This window comes from Cupressus sempervirens, chromosome 3 (genome assembly GCF_028749045.1).
Source record: "Cupressus sempervirens isolate cs-2001-9-10 chromosome 3, ASM2874904v1, whole genome shotgun sequence".
In the NCBI taxonomy this organism is placed as follows: domain Eukaryota; kingdom Viridiplantae; phylum Streptophyta; class Pinopsida; order Cupressales; family Cupressaceae; genus Cupressus; species Cupressus sempervirens.
Window position 1 is genome coordinate 886,752,801 of NC_143120.1, and position 15,398 is coordinate 886,768,198.

The window sequence follows — 15,398 nt, forward strand, 5'->3', positions numbered from 1 at the left end:
ACAACTCACGAGTCTTCCCTATAAACTTTTCCTAGTTTTATTTTCTACCTCATGACAAAGGAGCTTGACAAGTGGATGACACAAAAACATTTTCTCTCACCACTTATTCAAATAAACAGTCAATAAATTACACGCGACCGTATTCACACAAAACCCTTGAGGCCTAGGAAACAAACTTGGAAACTAATAAACAATTATGGGCCACAAACTTTGCTCAGAGGTGGGCCCACAATGATCTGTGTAAAGAAAATGTCGGGCCCACCTGATCAGCGGGGCCCAGGTGGCGGTTACACGAGCCGAGAAAACTTGTGGCTGCAAATGATACGAAAGACCAGCCACTAAATCTTCCCGGCAAAATGCAACGAAATGTCCGGCAAAATGAAATGAAATTCAATTTGGGCCAATCAGTAAACTCCAGTAGATCGGATCACTCGCGGAGTTCCTCGTCCACCAGATTTGATTCGCAAAGACACGTGGCGGCCAAATAGATGGTGTGAAATTCATACGTGGCATGCCCACTACCAGTCTCTGTATAATGTTTCTTCTACTCCCCAGTTTTTTGTGAAGCAAACTTAAAACCCCAAGACGAAAGAAATTGAAAGAGGGTTTTCAGATTCTTCTAGAATTGTTTCGCGGCTGGTCTCCGTTTACAGACTGTTCGATCGGGAATTCTTTTGGGATCTTGTTGCTTCAAACCTTTGCGCTTTTGGTTCAGGATTGAAAGAGTTCTGTGAGAAGTTTTGATTGCGAGGTTGCTGAAGAGGAGATTCTGGGTTTCGTCGCCTGTTTGTTTGTTCTTAGACGGCTTTTTGCTTGCGCAGGGACTTTTTTGTTGTCGCTGTGGCTCGAAACAGATTTCTCGGCATATAAGGCCTTTTGAGAATCATGTCAGGTTGGAGCATAGATGAGGTAGATAAATTTGTGTTTTTGCGTGTTCAACTCTTCTCTTAGATGTAAGATAACCCAGTTTTTGTTTATGGTGTTGGACATTAACCAACTGGGCCAAACTCAGGACCTCCCATTGTCAATGTTGGTAGGTGGATTCGCCATGCCGGCTTTGCTTTGGAGCTTGGTCATGAGATCGAAACCCAGGGAACACACAACCTTGAACAATATAGCAGATGTACAAAAGTTGAACTATACATAAGGTAAATAAATCTGTATGTGACCTTGTTGCCTTAAAGTGGTCTCATAGGTCAATTTAGCAGCTTGCTGTGGGATAAACAGACACCCTTTACCTTTGCATGACACAGATTTGGCCAAAAGGTCATAACGGGTTGGGCCTTTGCAGGAGATCTATTAATTGTACAACACTTTTACTCTTGGGAGTCCGCAGTTCTGCTGGATTTTTTTAATTTAAAATGGGGTTCGTAAACAAAATAACATAGAAAAGGCGCTTATCATTCAGGCATCTGAAAAGAACAATAAACGTGTGCAAGAAATATACATTTTGTAAAGAATATATCTCAAAACATCAAACATAAGTAATAGTGTTGGTACATAAGTTCTTTCCACTGCTGAATTTTCCTTCTTAAACACTTCTGAGTTATTTATTTTAAAGGTTTGCACAAGGCAACAGTCACACGCAGAAGGGCTACCAGTGTTTAGTGTTTACTCAGGTGTGAAAAAAATAATAGTAATTTTAAGTGAAATGAAACGGAAGTTCTTTCTCTTCGTTGCTGTTTTTCAAGATCCACACTCAAAAGTTTAAAACTGTGAATAATATATTACTCGCAAAAATTTGACTGCATCAATGCTACGGTTTGGAAAAGCAATATCCGTAAACTAGCGGGAGTTCCAAAGCTCCAGGCCCTATTTTCAGCAGCAGCTGAAAGGTTTATGTTTAAACCGGAGCTGCCGGTTTCTTTCAGGAGAATTTTTTGTTTTTATACAGCTCTTTTAGTTTTAGAGGTTTAATGTGTCAACCATAATGATATAAGATTAAGGCTGCTGGGTAAAGAGAAATATACATAAGCAAAAATTCTCATACGAACAATCCTTTCAACAATGCAATGCTCAAGCATGTCCGTAATTATAGCGAGGTACAGCAAAACGCTAGTTTACTGAAATAATTATAACTACTATTGATTTTAGTATGCTTCTGCACCAGATTAGGACCAACTGAACAGCTAAATATTTCATTGAGTGATATCAATAAAACTGTGTAAGACAACCCTTTCACCATAAAATTTCCAAAAGATGGAAGCTTATGGACAGGTGCCAACTCCCAACTGGTGGATTTGGCACTGGTTTCTGATTTTTTACTGCTTGATGCCTCATATGTGCAACACCTGTGGGCTGATGGCTGGAAACAGTCTTCTCTGCAATAAACGCACACCCTACATCTATCACATGGTACGCTTCCTTCAGATTTGGACACATCATATTAAACAGAAGGGCTGCCTTTTCCTCCAAAGGGTGCATGCCTTTCTTTCTTTTAAAGAAACATGGAAGTTACGACAACTGAGCAACAGAAATATATCGTATGTCTTGTCCACTGAAAGCTAGAGCAGCTAACATCTTAAGCCTTTGTCATGTGAGGCAAAGATCTCATTTTTTTAATTCAAGGAAATGGGAGGATATTTTTTCTGATTTGTGGATAAAATTTGCATTATGGTTGTTATAGGGACAGGACACCTCAAAAAATATAAAATTTGTAGTTATATATTTACATACTTGAGCATCACTTAAGATTTTTCAGAGCTGCAATGAGCTAATAAACATAATATTCATGACATCGAACTAAAAAAAAGGAAATCAGATTGATAAATACAAACACATAATTTTAAATGTTTTATTTTGCTAAAGAATCTAAAGATTGTATGAATTATGGATGAACAAAAGCTGAAAATATAACAATCATATTTTAGCCATGACTAAATGCTGAACTGCAAGCATGAAACAAGAAGCTGATAAGCAAAGTTGTCATATGCTGTATGTGCTTTTTATTTTTTTATTTTTTAAACCTAGTTGGCTGTTAGGAGCTTCTAGACATTAGAGCATGCTTAAAGGGCACTCTAGGCTGCCAGGAATATCTGAAATACTTATGGATGTCATTTGAGCATTTTGAGAACTCCTAGACGTCTTCATAATGTCAAGGAGACACGTGGAACAACTTCTTAAGGGACCAAACTATCTCAAGAATGTCATGTACAAATTTCAAGAATCTTTGAATACCAAGGAATGTTTCCTCCCTATTTCCAAGTTTTTTGCAACCAAGGAGAAATTCCCAAGGCACCTAGTTGGCGGCTGATGCATTCTCATGAAACAATGAAGTGCATGGAGTTCGATATGCCAACTTATCATTTGTTGACTTGATGAGTGAGTTTGATTTTGACATTTTACAGTCCATGTATGTACTGGGACCTTCTTTATGATAGGGGTTGCTTGAAAGAGTTGCTTTTGTCTATTCCATATAAAATAAAATGTGAAGACATTTTTTCCTTTATCGTGCAATTTTGAATTCAATATTTTAGCATATTTTGCCTTTTGTACAAGATTGAAGAAAACTAAAAATCATTTGTTATCTTTTGCCGCCTCAGACCATGATGAACAGTAGATTAAAAATCAGAATTGAGCATCTGCATTGAATTTTTCTATATCTAAACCATAGGTTAAACATGCCAACCATACAAACCTCTTTAGACCTAAAATACGACTCAGACTCAAGACAAGGCAAAACTTCCACAAAACTTGGGAAAAAAATTGACCATGTAAAATAACACATCTGTTTTTAAAATAATATTAAAAATATACATAAACTGAATTTAGAGAACTGATATGCTGTTTTTTTGTTCCTTCAAGGATCAAACAAAAAGTTCAAAACACATCATAGTTTTATATGATCATAAATTACCAATCCAAGTTCATATTTTACAAATTTCTTCTACAGTAAAACTTCTAGGTGGCCATATTGTTGCCCTTGAAATCAACAATAATGATTCCTTTAGGAAGAATATCTTTCTGAAGCATATCATGTGCAATTGCATCCTCTAAAGTCCCAACTAGCACCTCACCTTCTGCCTCCTCTTGTGCTGCTAAATTTGCTGTTTCTCTTGCAAGATCAATAATCTCATGTGCAGAATGGATGGGCTCTACATCACCAGCAATCTAATCTACATATGAATACTTTTAATTAAGGTTAATGGCCAAGCGTGTGCCCCTTTCCTCAGCCTTGTTTCTGCAAGACAATATTTTACCACTCAGAAACAAGGTGATTCCCCATCTTTCCTCGTTATGGAAAAACATATTATATATCACTCAGAAAAACATATTATATATCACTCAGAAACAAGGTCATTTGGATGTTTTAAGTCAACATGTTGTGCATCTTGGTGGGAATGGTCTTATATATGTTCCCCTTGTGCTCACATCCAAAAGCACCATAGGGCTGAGACAGAATTTGATAGTGAATTTTTTAAGTCAAGGTGTTTTCACACTTTAATTTTTTGACCACAAATTTACAAGGACAAAATTATACTTATTTGCTTTACTCCCTACCTGCCCATCATTTGTCTCAAATCATTATATTTGGAACTATAATAAACATTATTAGATGTTCTTTTCGATTTGTAGACTTCCCTTTGTGTTCATTTATGTGTTTTTGGCAACACTATAAATGTCTTTTTAGATGCTCAAATGTTTTTCTTTAATGATCTAACCATAAATTAGAAAATAAACTGGTCATTATGGTAAAGCACTTGAGGAAGCAACAGCAAAGTTCTTACCTCTTCCAGCCACAATTAGAAGCATCCGGAGGGAAAGTGACCCCTTTACACCAGGTTATATAAAAATAGTCAAAGAGTGTCCCGTATATCACTTCCCGCACCTCAATTTTCCACATACTACGATGACAAATTTTAATCAGGGTCTATTAATCTATAGAAATGCATTATTACCCTTTTCAACTGTTCTCATAAATGCTCACACTTTTAAGAATCACATAGCTGTCTGTGCATTATTTTGTACATCAAGAAACTTGTCATTTTCATGAAAAATATTGAGTCAATAAAATTTATAGGAAAATCCTTTCTTTTGTTTGTAGAAATTGCAAAACCTTAATACAGAATTCTTATATTTGCACTGGATGTTGGTTTCAGGTGGATGATATGTTCTGGGAGGATTTCAACCAAAGTAAAGACCATATTGTACCTGATCCTAGTGATGCAAAAGAAAGTACATGGACAGTGAGTGGAAAGCATTGGAAGAAGTTTCAAAATTCCATGCTGGGTAAGAGTGCAGAGCAGAAAATGTTAGGAGTAAACAGTATCTTTGAGGGCAAGGTTTCAGGCCTGCCTTGTTCAGATAATAAGGGCGAGTTAACATCTCAGCCAATAAATGTGGATACATGGGTTATTCTACATGATGAAGACTTGGGAGCAAATGCATATGATCCCATGTGTAACGACTCATCTGTGGGAGTTGGTTCTCAAAAGCAGGGAGTAAATGGTGGTTGCTGCAAAGAATTGAAATCAGTCGATGATGATCTACTTCTAGGGTACAGTAAAGAGGAGCCTTTATTGTCAAGTAGAGATACAGATGCAGTGACTAATTCATCTCAGTTCTTATTGAATGATATTTCTCCAACAGAGGGCGATCTTGACTTTTTTGAAGGGGATCGCGGAAGTGAAACCAGCAATAGTATACTAGAATATGATTGGGAAAACATGGGTAACTTTGAAGAGGTTGAAAGACTTTTTCGGTGAGTTAATATCTCACGCTTTATTTCTCTATATCAATGGCTCCCGATTTTGGACTGTTTAAAAGATTATATTTTCTCGATGTGTTTATTTAGTGGGATACTTATCTCCCACCATTCATATTAATTCCTATCCTGATGATTATTATCTCTTAACAAGCATTCCTGACTAGTGGCAGTCCTAAAACTTCTTTCATAATGGTTCTTGTTTGCACTAGCAGTGGACTTGTTTTAATGTCACATTATTACTCATTTAAATTTTCGGTTTTGAATATTTGACCAGAAATAGTGAGCCTACCCTGTCAGAAGCAATGGACAACAGTTCAGATGAACTGATATGGCATACGGCTTCGTTTGTCTCATCTAATCATAGCGATCCAAGGAATATGTATCAAGGGATGAATTCATCAAATCCAGAAATGATGAACATGGGAAGATTGCAACACACTGAAACCAAAGTAAAGATGGAGAGTGCACCATGTGACAGTTCATCTTCCCTTGTTTATAATCAGAAGGATGACTCAGATGTTGAGCATGCCCCTCATAATGACCAGACGTCACGTCATTATATACCTTTGAAGAAGCCATCTATGAGTCACATGCTGGCATCACATGGAAATACAGAGAATGTGTCTGGGACATTATTTGAAGAGCAGGTGCTAAACCTCTTTCCATGGCTTTGATAGATAAAAAATAATTTTATTTAATAGAGATGCCAGTGTGTACATTCAGGTCTACATTGCATCTACTGCATTTATAAGCTGACAAAGGATATTGCTGTATTAAAAAGATCTGCTATTTTGATTGACAGCTAAGATTTTCTAAGAAAGCATACCTAAATTGATTTTTAGAAGAGCTGATTTGTTGGATGTTTGCTTATTATTTTGTTGAATATGCTGATTGACAGAAATCAAAGGGTGGTTGGAAATCAGAAGATGCTATACAATCTCAATCACCATGTCAAAATGAGCAGTCATGTACAACTTTTCAGTATACAAATAAGGTAAGCTAGTTTGGCCTTTACATTTTTTAAGCTTGTGTAAACCAGAATGTATCTATTATACCATTGCAAGTTCATAAGTCATCCATTCTACCATTGAAAGAACAAACAAACGTATATCACAGCAACAATTATTCTTCCCATGTGAGACCATTCTTAGATACTATTCTCTAGAAAGAGAGATATCGTAACAACTCGGTGACAGTATTCTATTTTTAGGCAAACTGTGATAATTCATCTTATAAAGGCAATTTGTTTGACTTAATGATTCCTATTTTTTGAAGATAAGCTGCATTTGATTGGTAAATCATATAGCAATCCAACTCTAAACATGCATGGAGTATATACGTTTCTATCAGCTATTCTTCTTCTGATGTGGCTAGAAAAGGAAACACAGAGAATTAAAACTTACAAGAAAACATTGTTTAAAGCAGATGTGTGGAATTATTACATTTAGACCAACAAGGGAAGGAATATTGATTGGCAGCAATCAAGTGCAGCTTGCACTTTTTATACTCAGAAAGCATTCTATCTGTCCTTAGAAATTTTATTTTATTTTTTGTTTCTCAATGCAAACATACACATATGGGAGAAATAAGCTTTTAGAAGCTTCCTTCCATTGTTGATGCTTATTCTAAATTGAGTTACATATCCATATTAACTTTCTGTGTACTGCAATGTCATTGTGCCAGGTCAACTCCAATCAAATGCAGACAAAGGACCAAATAAAATTTGCTGATGAGGATATGACTCTCAACTCCCAGAAGGTATTTTCTTAATCTCAAGAATTGGTTGTATGTGTAAAATTAATGGGTTCCTACAAGGTTTTCGTTCTCCACTACATGTCTTGTAGAAGACAAAGTGATTTAATTCTTCTGTACATGTGCACCTTCAGGTTCCATATATCCACACAGACCTTGGATACCCATTGCATTGTCTGCTTAATATGCCATCCTCTAGTACAGGGCCTCTTGGAAGGCAACCTCAGCCATATTTTTCTGCATACCAGTTGCCAGAAGGTACATCTAATGAACACCAAGCTTTGAAACAGCATTTTGATATGACTTCTGGCCCACCCATGATGACACCACAAGATAAAATGGATATGTTAAGATGGTGCCAACAGATGCAAGACAAGCTGACTATTGATCATAAACAACAAAACAATTCTATGGATTCTTCTTTGCTTCATAAACACCCACCTAAATTGCAATATCAGCATGAAGATGTGAAGCCACGAGAAGTAGCTGACAGAATTTCAGAAACATCAATTGGGGAGTTAGATCAACAGGACAACACATCTGCAGATTTTGGATCAGCTTTTGATAATGAAGATTCCTCTTTGGAGGCAGCAATGCTTCATCAACTTCAGACCTCAGTGATGGAGGTATAAAGATGAATGTCCAAGTCTTGCTATCTTTGAGGAATTATCTTCATTGATCATACAAAACTTCTATCATGTAATGTTAATTAAATCTTGTTTGCTTCTCACAGGTAGACCTCGGCACAAGGCTTAATATACGAGATGCTTTATACCGTTTGGCGAGGAATGCTGTGCAACGACACAATGTCAATGATACCAAGAATAAGAGTGTAACCAGAGGAGAGGATATTGAAGCATGTCTCCAGGAGACATCATGTATACAAGCTGACAGGTTTGACATCCTCATGAAATTACTGACATCCTTATGAAATTACTTAGTAGTTAATGTTTTCAGGAGATTCAAATAGTTTTCTTCATGATGCAATTTATTTTTAAGATTATTTGTGATGTAGCAGCCATAGGAAAACACTGTATTAGATATTGTCAGGAAGGCCAGTTACATGTTTTTTAATCCTTGTAAAGCTTCATAGTAAATTTGAAGATTCTTATAGTACTCACATTCCTGATAAATATTCTTCAATATAATTATAATTACATTAATTTCTGGGAAGTGATGCCAATTTGGCAGCTTAATTTTGCATCAAATATTCTTTCCGTCTTGCTATAGTATATAACATATTAATTAACTTGTTTTAGCAATTTCTTGGAAGTTGTCTGCTATGACTCCTTGATATGTAACTAGGACCCGAACAGCTCTCTCTATACTTTTCAGAATTGTCCTAAATATAGTACTTGCTTTAGGTTCAACAGTTTGTCATATTCTTAGGCTAGTTCTAGTTATGCAAGCCGTTTGTGTCTTAATTGCTTCATTAACATGTTGCTCATGTCCATGCTTAGCATTATCATGTCTTGCTCACATTCCCATAATTACTGTGTATACTTTTTGTGAGCACAGATACATATAATTTATTGAAAAAGTCGGAACTTTAATTTATAAGAGCTGGCCTACATATCTGATATGGAATATTTTTCTCTTTTAACACAAGTACTGTCGAATAGGTTATGTTTAAGAGTCATAATGCTCGCCTCCTCAGATTGCTCTGTCCCAAATCATTGCGAGCCATTCTTTTGTTCCATCCTGCAATGACATATCCTTCCAGTGAAATGAGATTTTCTATAATTTCATCATTATCTTAGTCCTAATGTTGTCAAAATTATTGTGGGATTGGAAAAATATGTCCATCATCTATGGAGAAGAAGAGGAAATTGAAATTTTAATCTTTTACCTTTCACTTTGTTCATGTACAAGAAGTGAAAGTTGTTATGCCTTCATGAACTTGTTTTTAGTTCAAGAGAATGCAACCTGTCCCACTTTGAGTAGATTTTATGAAGCCTATAACATTCTAACCAAAATTGCTCCACCACCTTTGAGAGAATTTCTATCTTAGTTTTGTAATCATAAGAAGGCTCAATATCCCACTTCCAATTTGCAATTGATGCAGGGCTGGTCCTGATGGGATTTCACCGTACTGTGAGGACCAATTTAAGCTTGTCCTGGAATTGCTTCTATATTTGTTGGCTTTACTCAAGGAAAGCTTTTAACTGTTGGAAATCAGTTGATGTCAATGATTAAAATGAAAAACCATTTAGTAAAGGAGGGCCTTAACTGTAAAGGGACTCTAATGGTGATATTCATTCCTGCAAAAGGGTTTCAGTTTCCACTATTGCAATGTCCAACCTTCCTTCCCTGGCCTTCGCTAACTATCTGCTTCACTACTACTGATCTCTCTGTTCCCTTCTATTCATTTTTATAATTAGTCCACACAGCTTGATTTGTTTGCTTTATGAAGTCCTTTAATGCATTTATGGGGTTGCTTTACAGCTTCTTTTGTAGAAAATTTTATTTCCAGTTTTAAATTATCCTGTGAGTAGCTGAGTATACAGCCATTTTTTGTTCTTTCCCCTGAAGCTAGTAAAGTGACTGATATATCATTACTATCTGCCCAAATAATTTGCAGTTGCCATCGGTGATTCATGCGTAGTGATCAAGATAGACTGCTTCATGTTGTTATCTCACTCCAAAACTTCATATTGTTAACACATTATTTTCACTGATTCTAAACCAAAAAATTTAGGGTTGCCAGAAAACTGGGGATTCAAGAAAATCATATTTGCTTGCATTTGTTGTCATGGGAAAAAATTATTTTCTTATGCCAATTAGATTTGAATTCCAGTGAAGTTTCTTACATTTATATTTGATTCACCTTTGTAGGCTACAAGTAATACTTGAAAGATTGAAACAGTTTACTGAGTTAAAGCTGATTGATAAAAAGTTGAACTAAAAAGTTTTCTGATAATTTTTCATATGCTACTGTTGTTTTCTAGGAGAGCTTTCAATTGTCTTGGATATATAGTGAACCATTCCTAAACATACACATGAGGTCTGTGTTGATGCTATATTAACTCTTTCATCATGGCTATAAAAAAGTTGCATGGTTGATATCCTGTGAAAGCATGTTGCACAATCTCCAGTGGCCTGGGAATGGATATAATATGGAGATCCTTGACTGTATTTGTAACCTCGAGAATCATGATTCCATTTGTCATTGGCTATTTATTTTACTTTTCAATGGTTTTTCCCTGTGCTTGTACATGCTGCATGTTCAATAAAATTCTATGAGGAATTTCTCATCTTTCTTTAGTTCACTTTTTTTTTTGCTCACACGAACACCAGGATATTTGATGGGTAGAGTGTTCTATTAGTAAGTTTTGTTCTGTTTTCTCAGGGTGGTTAAGATTAATGATTTATCAATTCTTTGATCTGCAAATTAATCCATTGTTTACTTTTCAAAAATGCTTTTATAGAATTATCATTTGTAACTTTTCTTCAGTAAAGCTGGAATTTTTCATACCTGATATTCTGGCAATGTGTGATAAATGTAGGTGTGCTGGCATTTCAAACTTTGAAACAGAGACTAACGTGATTGATCGCATGGTGGCTCATCTGCTTTTTCATAAATCTCCAGTAGCTGCAGGTGAAGGATCATTTACAGTAACAGAAGTTCCTAGTGACTTAATGTCTTCTATGAATCCTGAGACTCTTCCAGCAACGCCATCCTTGTGCTTATGGGATTCCTCAGCACTTAACTGTTCAAACTGTTTAGAAACAAACCCATTGGGTATAGTGCAGGCTAACATTCCTGTTCAGGTTGTGACACCTATACAAGACACTTGCATGGAAGCCAGTAATCAATGCATCCTCAATATGCCAGGTAGCTCTCCTTTGACCAGACCTTGCAATGCTGCTTCTCTTCATTTTCATTCTCAAATATGTGATCCTCTTGCTTCTGGGGATCTTCATAATACTGCTAATGGGTCCCTATCAAAACATCAAGGTTCTTCACAAAATAATAATCATGGTTCTGATGCTAAGTGTAATCTTCTCACCCCAAAATGTGATGTTTTGGAGAATGGAAAGGGTTTTGATGTCCATGGCATAAAGAATGTAGAAATCTCAAAACCAAATGATGGGAGTCATGCTGAACATGACTCTTCAGAGAACATGGACATTGACATATGCAACATGTCTGCTGATGTTTTCGTTGCAGAACAATCTTCAAAAGTTGGTGTTAACAAAGAGAATGATAGCTACATGGAGACAGAAAATGTGGAACATGTAGGCCAGCCAATTTCTCCACCAGCTAGAATCATGCTAGTCCACTAAGTAGAGAAATGAAACTATTTTCTTGGCTGGAAATTGTCATGTTGGCCAGTCCTTCGGTTTGTTCAAGGTCTAAAGTTCAGACGGCAGAAAATTATGATATTGTATATATGAGCCATTTACTAAATGCTTACCAGAAAATTCCATTTCTTCAAAGTGAATGCTCACGTGAGAGAATAACTTTGAAAACAGGTTGAAGTATCTGGTGTATGGGAAGAATGTACATAGTTGCCAATGATAACACCTCAAGTAAGTGTCAGCTGACAATGATGTTTCGGGCAAGACCTATTTGGAAGTTGGATTTTCTTTTGGGGATGAGAAGAGTTTTTGAACCAGTCTGCAATCTACAACTTTTTCTTACTGGGGGATTGGATGCCCTCATGTTTGTGTAATTATAGTGCTATGTGTCAAATCCAACCATTTTTCAAAATACGCATGTCTTAAATATAGAGATCACTGACCATATTTTTTATGTAACTGCAGTTTTTAATGTTCATCTTGCGTGTTGCTGCATTTCTTAATTTGATGTTTGCAGCTTGCAGCTTTTTCATTAGGTGCTCTGGGTGCTTTTACATTAGTAGTCGTGGCATCAAACAAATGGGAAATAGGGATCATTGATTTTTTCTTCAAATGCTTCTTTTTCTTGTTTATTCAACGACTCAGTTGTGTGAATTATCTTATGGGATATCTGTGGGTTCAATTACCCAAAACTCAATTCATGTTTGGCTAGTCTTAATCTTAATATAGTATAATCAATTTACAAACACATTGATTAAAAAATTCCTGCATAAGAACCCCTACAACTTATCTATACCTGAAATTTTCAGTCTGTATAAAGCAAAGTAAAACATACAAATGTCGTGAAAGAAAGAATTCAAAACTCTCATTTTTGTGCTATCATTTTCGACCTTTAGTTAAGTGGAGTAAATCTTAAGCTTGTGGCTTTGGAAAGGCTAGTTTTTTTTGTGTCATTTGTTCTCGTGCTTTGACCTGTACTAGTTTTGCCTCATTTTTTTTTTCTACCAGTTGTAATGCATCCCATTTACCCATTTAGGGGAGAGGACCCAGTACTTGAACACGTTCCAATAGTTGTGAATGGATTTGTTCACTTAATACCTACACTTATTTGACTTAATATCCAATTTTTTTCACAACATTGTGCCAATACTTGGACTTCAAAGTTGTTAGTACAATGCTACCCAAAATTGAATAAAATGTACCCTAATTATAAAAATTAACCAATGATGTGATGCCACATCAGCTGTTCAACTATGGGTACCCTTTATGCACGATCATTGGTCTCACTTTTTTTTTGCGCTATTTTGGACAACTTGGCAAAAAGCATGCTGATGTGGTATCATAACGGGTGACATGGACTTGAAACCTTAGTTATAAGTAGACGACTTGCCAAGTAAGCTGCTGCAAAAAATTGGAAGTGATTTGAAATTTTTACGTAAGATTTTGATAAGCGCAAAATTAGGGTGTTCAAATATTGGGTCCTCTCCCCTAGGTTGTGTTATTAGACATTAATACTTCTTTCTCTGGGATGACTTTAATAAATATTCTTATCTAAATTTCATATAAAATAGTCCATAGTTTGAATTTATTTTTTATTTATTTATTATTAATAAAAGGGACGGTCCCAATAATTTATTAATCAACAGAAAAAAGTACAAACTCAGTTCAATGCTGGATATGGTAGAAAAGAACAAGAAAATAAAACTACAAAGTTCGCAGCTTACAATAAGAACAAGATAAAGAGAACTACAAAGAGATTTCGCAACTTACAATTCAGCTTTCCGAGCGGTCAATTTTAATTAATAACCATTGGTTATTACTACATGTTAAGAAATTTCAATAATGATGAATAATAAAAATATTGATCTTACTCACCCTTACGCAGGTGTTACATTTGGCCCTTCCAAGATCCTCTTGATTTAAATAAAAAAGGATATACATTGATTGAAGTATGGAGAAGAGTCTTTTGACCCATACAACAAAACTCAACCAAAAATGCATAACATACCAAACCCCACCGCTCGACCAAGAGTTAGCAAAAATGGGAGAAAATCAATTACTTTACTAAGAACGAAAGTACTAAGATAATCACTTCCTACTGGAGAGATTGAAAAATGAAAACCCAATTTTTTGAGTTTAATGCAATTGTCCATCTTAATCTGTTCTGTAAAAGATCAAACTCTCTGTTTAAAAGTCTCGAGGAGTTTCTATCCATTCTCACAATAAATGATAAACCATTGGATCTCAACAAATAAAGTTCAACCCAATTTGATATTAAATGCCAAAAAGTCGTCTAAAATTAATAAGTAGACATAAGTCATGATTAGACTATGAAATTAAGATACCAAAGGAAAGTATACAACACCCCAAGTTCACCTAGATAGATAAAGATGATCTAGCAATTGATTTGAAGATTAGGAAGATAAATAATAATCTACAAATAGCCACATAAACTACAAATTATCTTTCATTTTATTATAAGTTCAGAATTGTTTGAAGAAGCCTTCCCAAAAGCATCATATAGACACTAATGGACCTATAATAAACCAAATAAATAGCTAATAGATATTACATTAAAAGATGAGATTCTTCTCTACATTGCGGTCCAAGTTAAGAATAATTTAGTGATATTGTTGATGTTTGGTAACTTTAATAATTAGATGAATCTATTAGACTAAACTATTATATATATATATAATTGTTGCCCCAGTTTTGTTTTCTAGTCAATTGGCAAAAGTGAGCTCTATGTTTTAGATAAGATCAGTCTTTTCCTCGAAATGTTTGAGTCTAGGTCTAGATCTTTGAAGGCTAGGTGATTTCTATTGGATTTTCCCATTTTGCCTTCTCTCTCTCTTAAGCTGGGTGGGTGTTTGTTTTACCTTGTGATTGGTCAAGTAAGTTAGTACCTAATCTGATAGAGATCAAATTTATTCATCGTAGATTGAACACATTCTCTATTTGCTCATGACGTATCATCTCTTGATAAACAAGTGTTAGAATTTGGAAATTGCCTTCTCCTCGGCAAGTTTCCAACCCATGAGGGCAATTCCCCGCAAAAGATCAATTGGAGACATATATAGCTTTAAAGCATTTGAAGCGTGCAAAATTCTATAGAAAATCGTTGTTTGAATCCAAGACGAATCTCCTAAACATGATTTGGATTCATCATCACTCAAAAATTATGCCTTGGCCGAAAACCTAAAAATGTCTTCTCTACGTTGGGTTTCCAACCCATGAAGACGGATTTCCACAAAGCAACTGAAGGCGAAAAATAGGATGTTAAATGCTACCCAAATAGATCCGTACACCTAAATTAAGCATCCTTAATGAACAGGAAAGCAATTGTTGAAAATTCAACCTATAAGAAAGTGTTAGCGGAAAAACAAAAATTGCCTTCTCCTCAACGGGCTCCTAACCCATGTAGGCAATTTTTCGCTTATACAAGAAAGATCAAGCTAACAAGTGAATTTGTTCCCCACATCGAATTTGGAGTATGTCAAAATGATATAAGAATGGATCAAACCATTATAGAAAGAGGATATAGTCAGAATCTCACGTGGTAGATTTTGATCGACGGAGTACCCCAATGACAACTTTTCGAAACTTTAAGGCAAACATAAAAGTAAGTAATGGGCTT

The 15,398-nt window shown here is 35.6% G+C and overlaps 1 protein-coding gene across 5 annotated transcripts; it reads left to right on the plus strand.

Annotated features, from left to right (window-relative positions):
* Positions 1-561: 561 nt before the first annotated feature.
* LOC149569637 (protein LNK1-like) lies at positions 562-12,220 on the plus strand. 5 transcript variants are annotated; one of them, XM_089822350.1, is made up of 9 exons: positions 562-909; positions 1,013-1,148; positions 5,100-5,701; positions 5,982-6,354; positions 6,606-6,701; positions 7,391-7,465; positions 7,594-8,085; positions 8,193-8,353; positions 10,966-12,220. In XM_089822350.1, the coding sequence occupies exons 3-9, from the start codon at positions 5,109-5,111 to the stop codon at positions 11,744-11,746; spliced, it is 2,571 nt and encodes an 856-aa protein (XP_089678476.1). In that variant the 5' UTR covers positions 562-909; positions 1,013-1,148; positions 5,100-5,108; the 3' UTR covers positions 11,747-12,220. The 5 variants fall into 5 exon arrangements, with proteins under 5 accessions (XP_089678476.1, XP_089678475.1, XP_089678477.1 ...); XM_089822349.1 differs by having other exon boundaries at positions 1,038-1,148; XM_089822351.1 differs by having other exon boundaries at positions 562-892; positions 1,038-1,148.
* Positions 12,221-15,398: the final 3,178 nt, after the last annotated feature.

Coding starts and splice junctions, on each gene's coding strand:
- LOC149569637 (XM_089822348.1), top strand. CDS start 886: ATGTCAGGTTGGAGCATAGATGAG. Junction 5,702..5,981: donor GAGGTTGAAAGACTTTTTCG/GTGAGTTAATAT, acceptor ATATTTGACCAG/AAATAGTGAGCCTACCCTGT. Junction 8,354..10,965: donor TCATGTATACAAGCTGACAG/GTTTGACATCCT, acceptor TGATAAATGTAG/GTGTGCTGGCATTTCAAACT.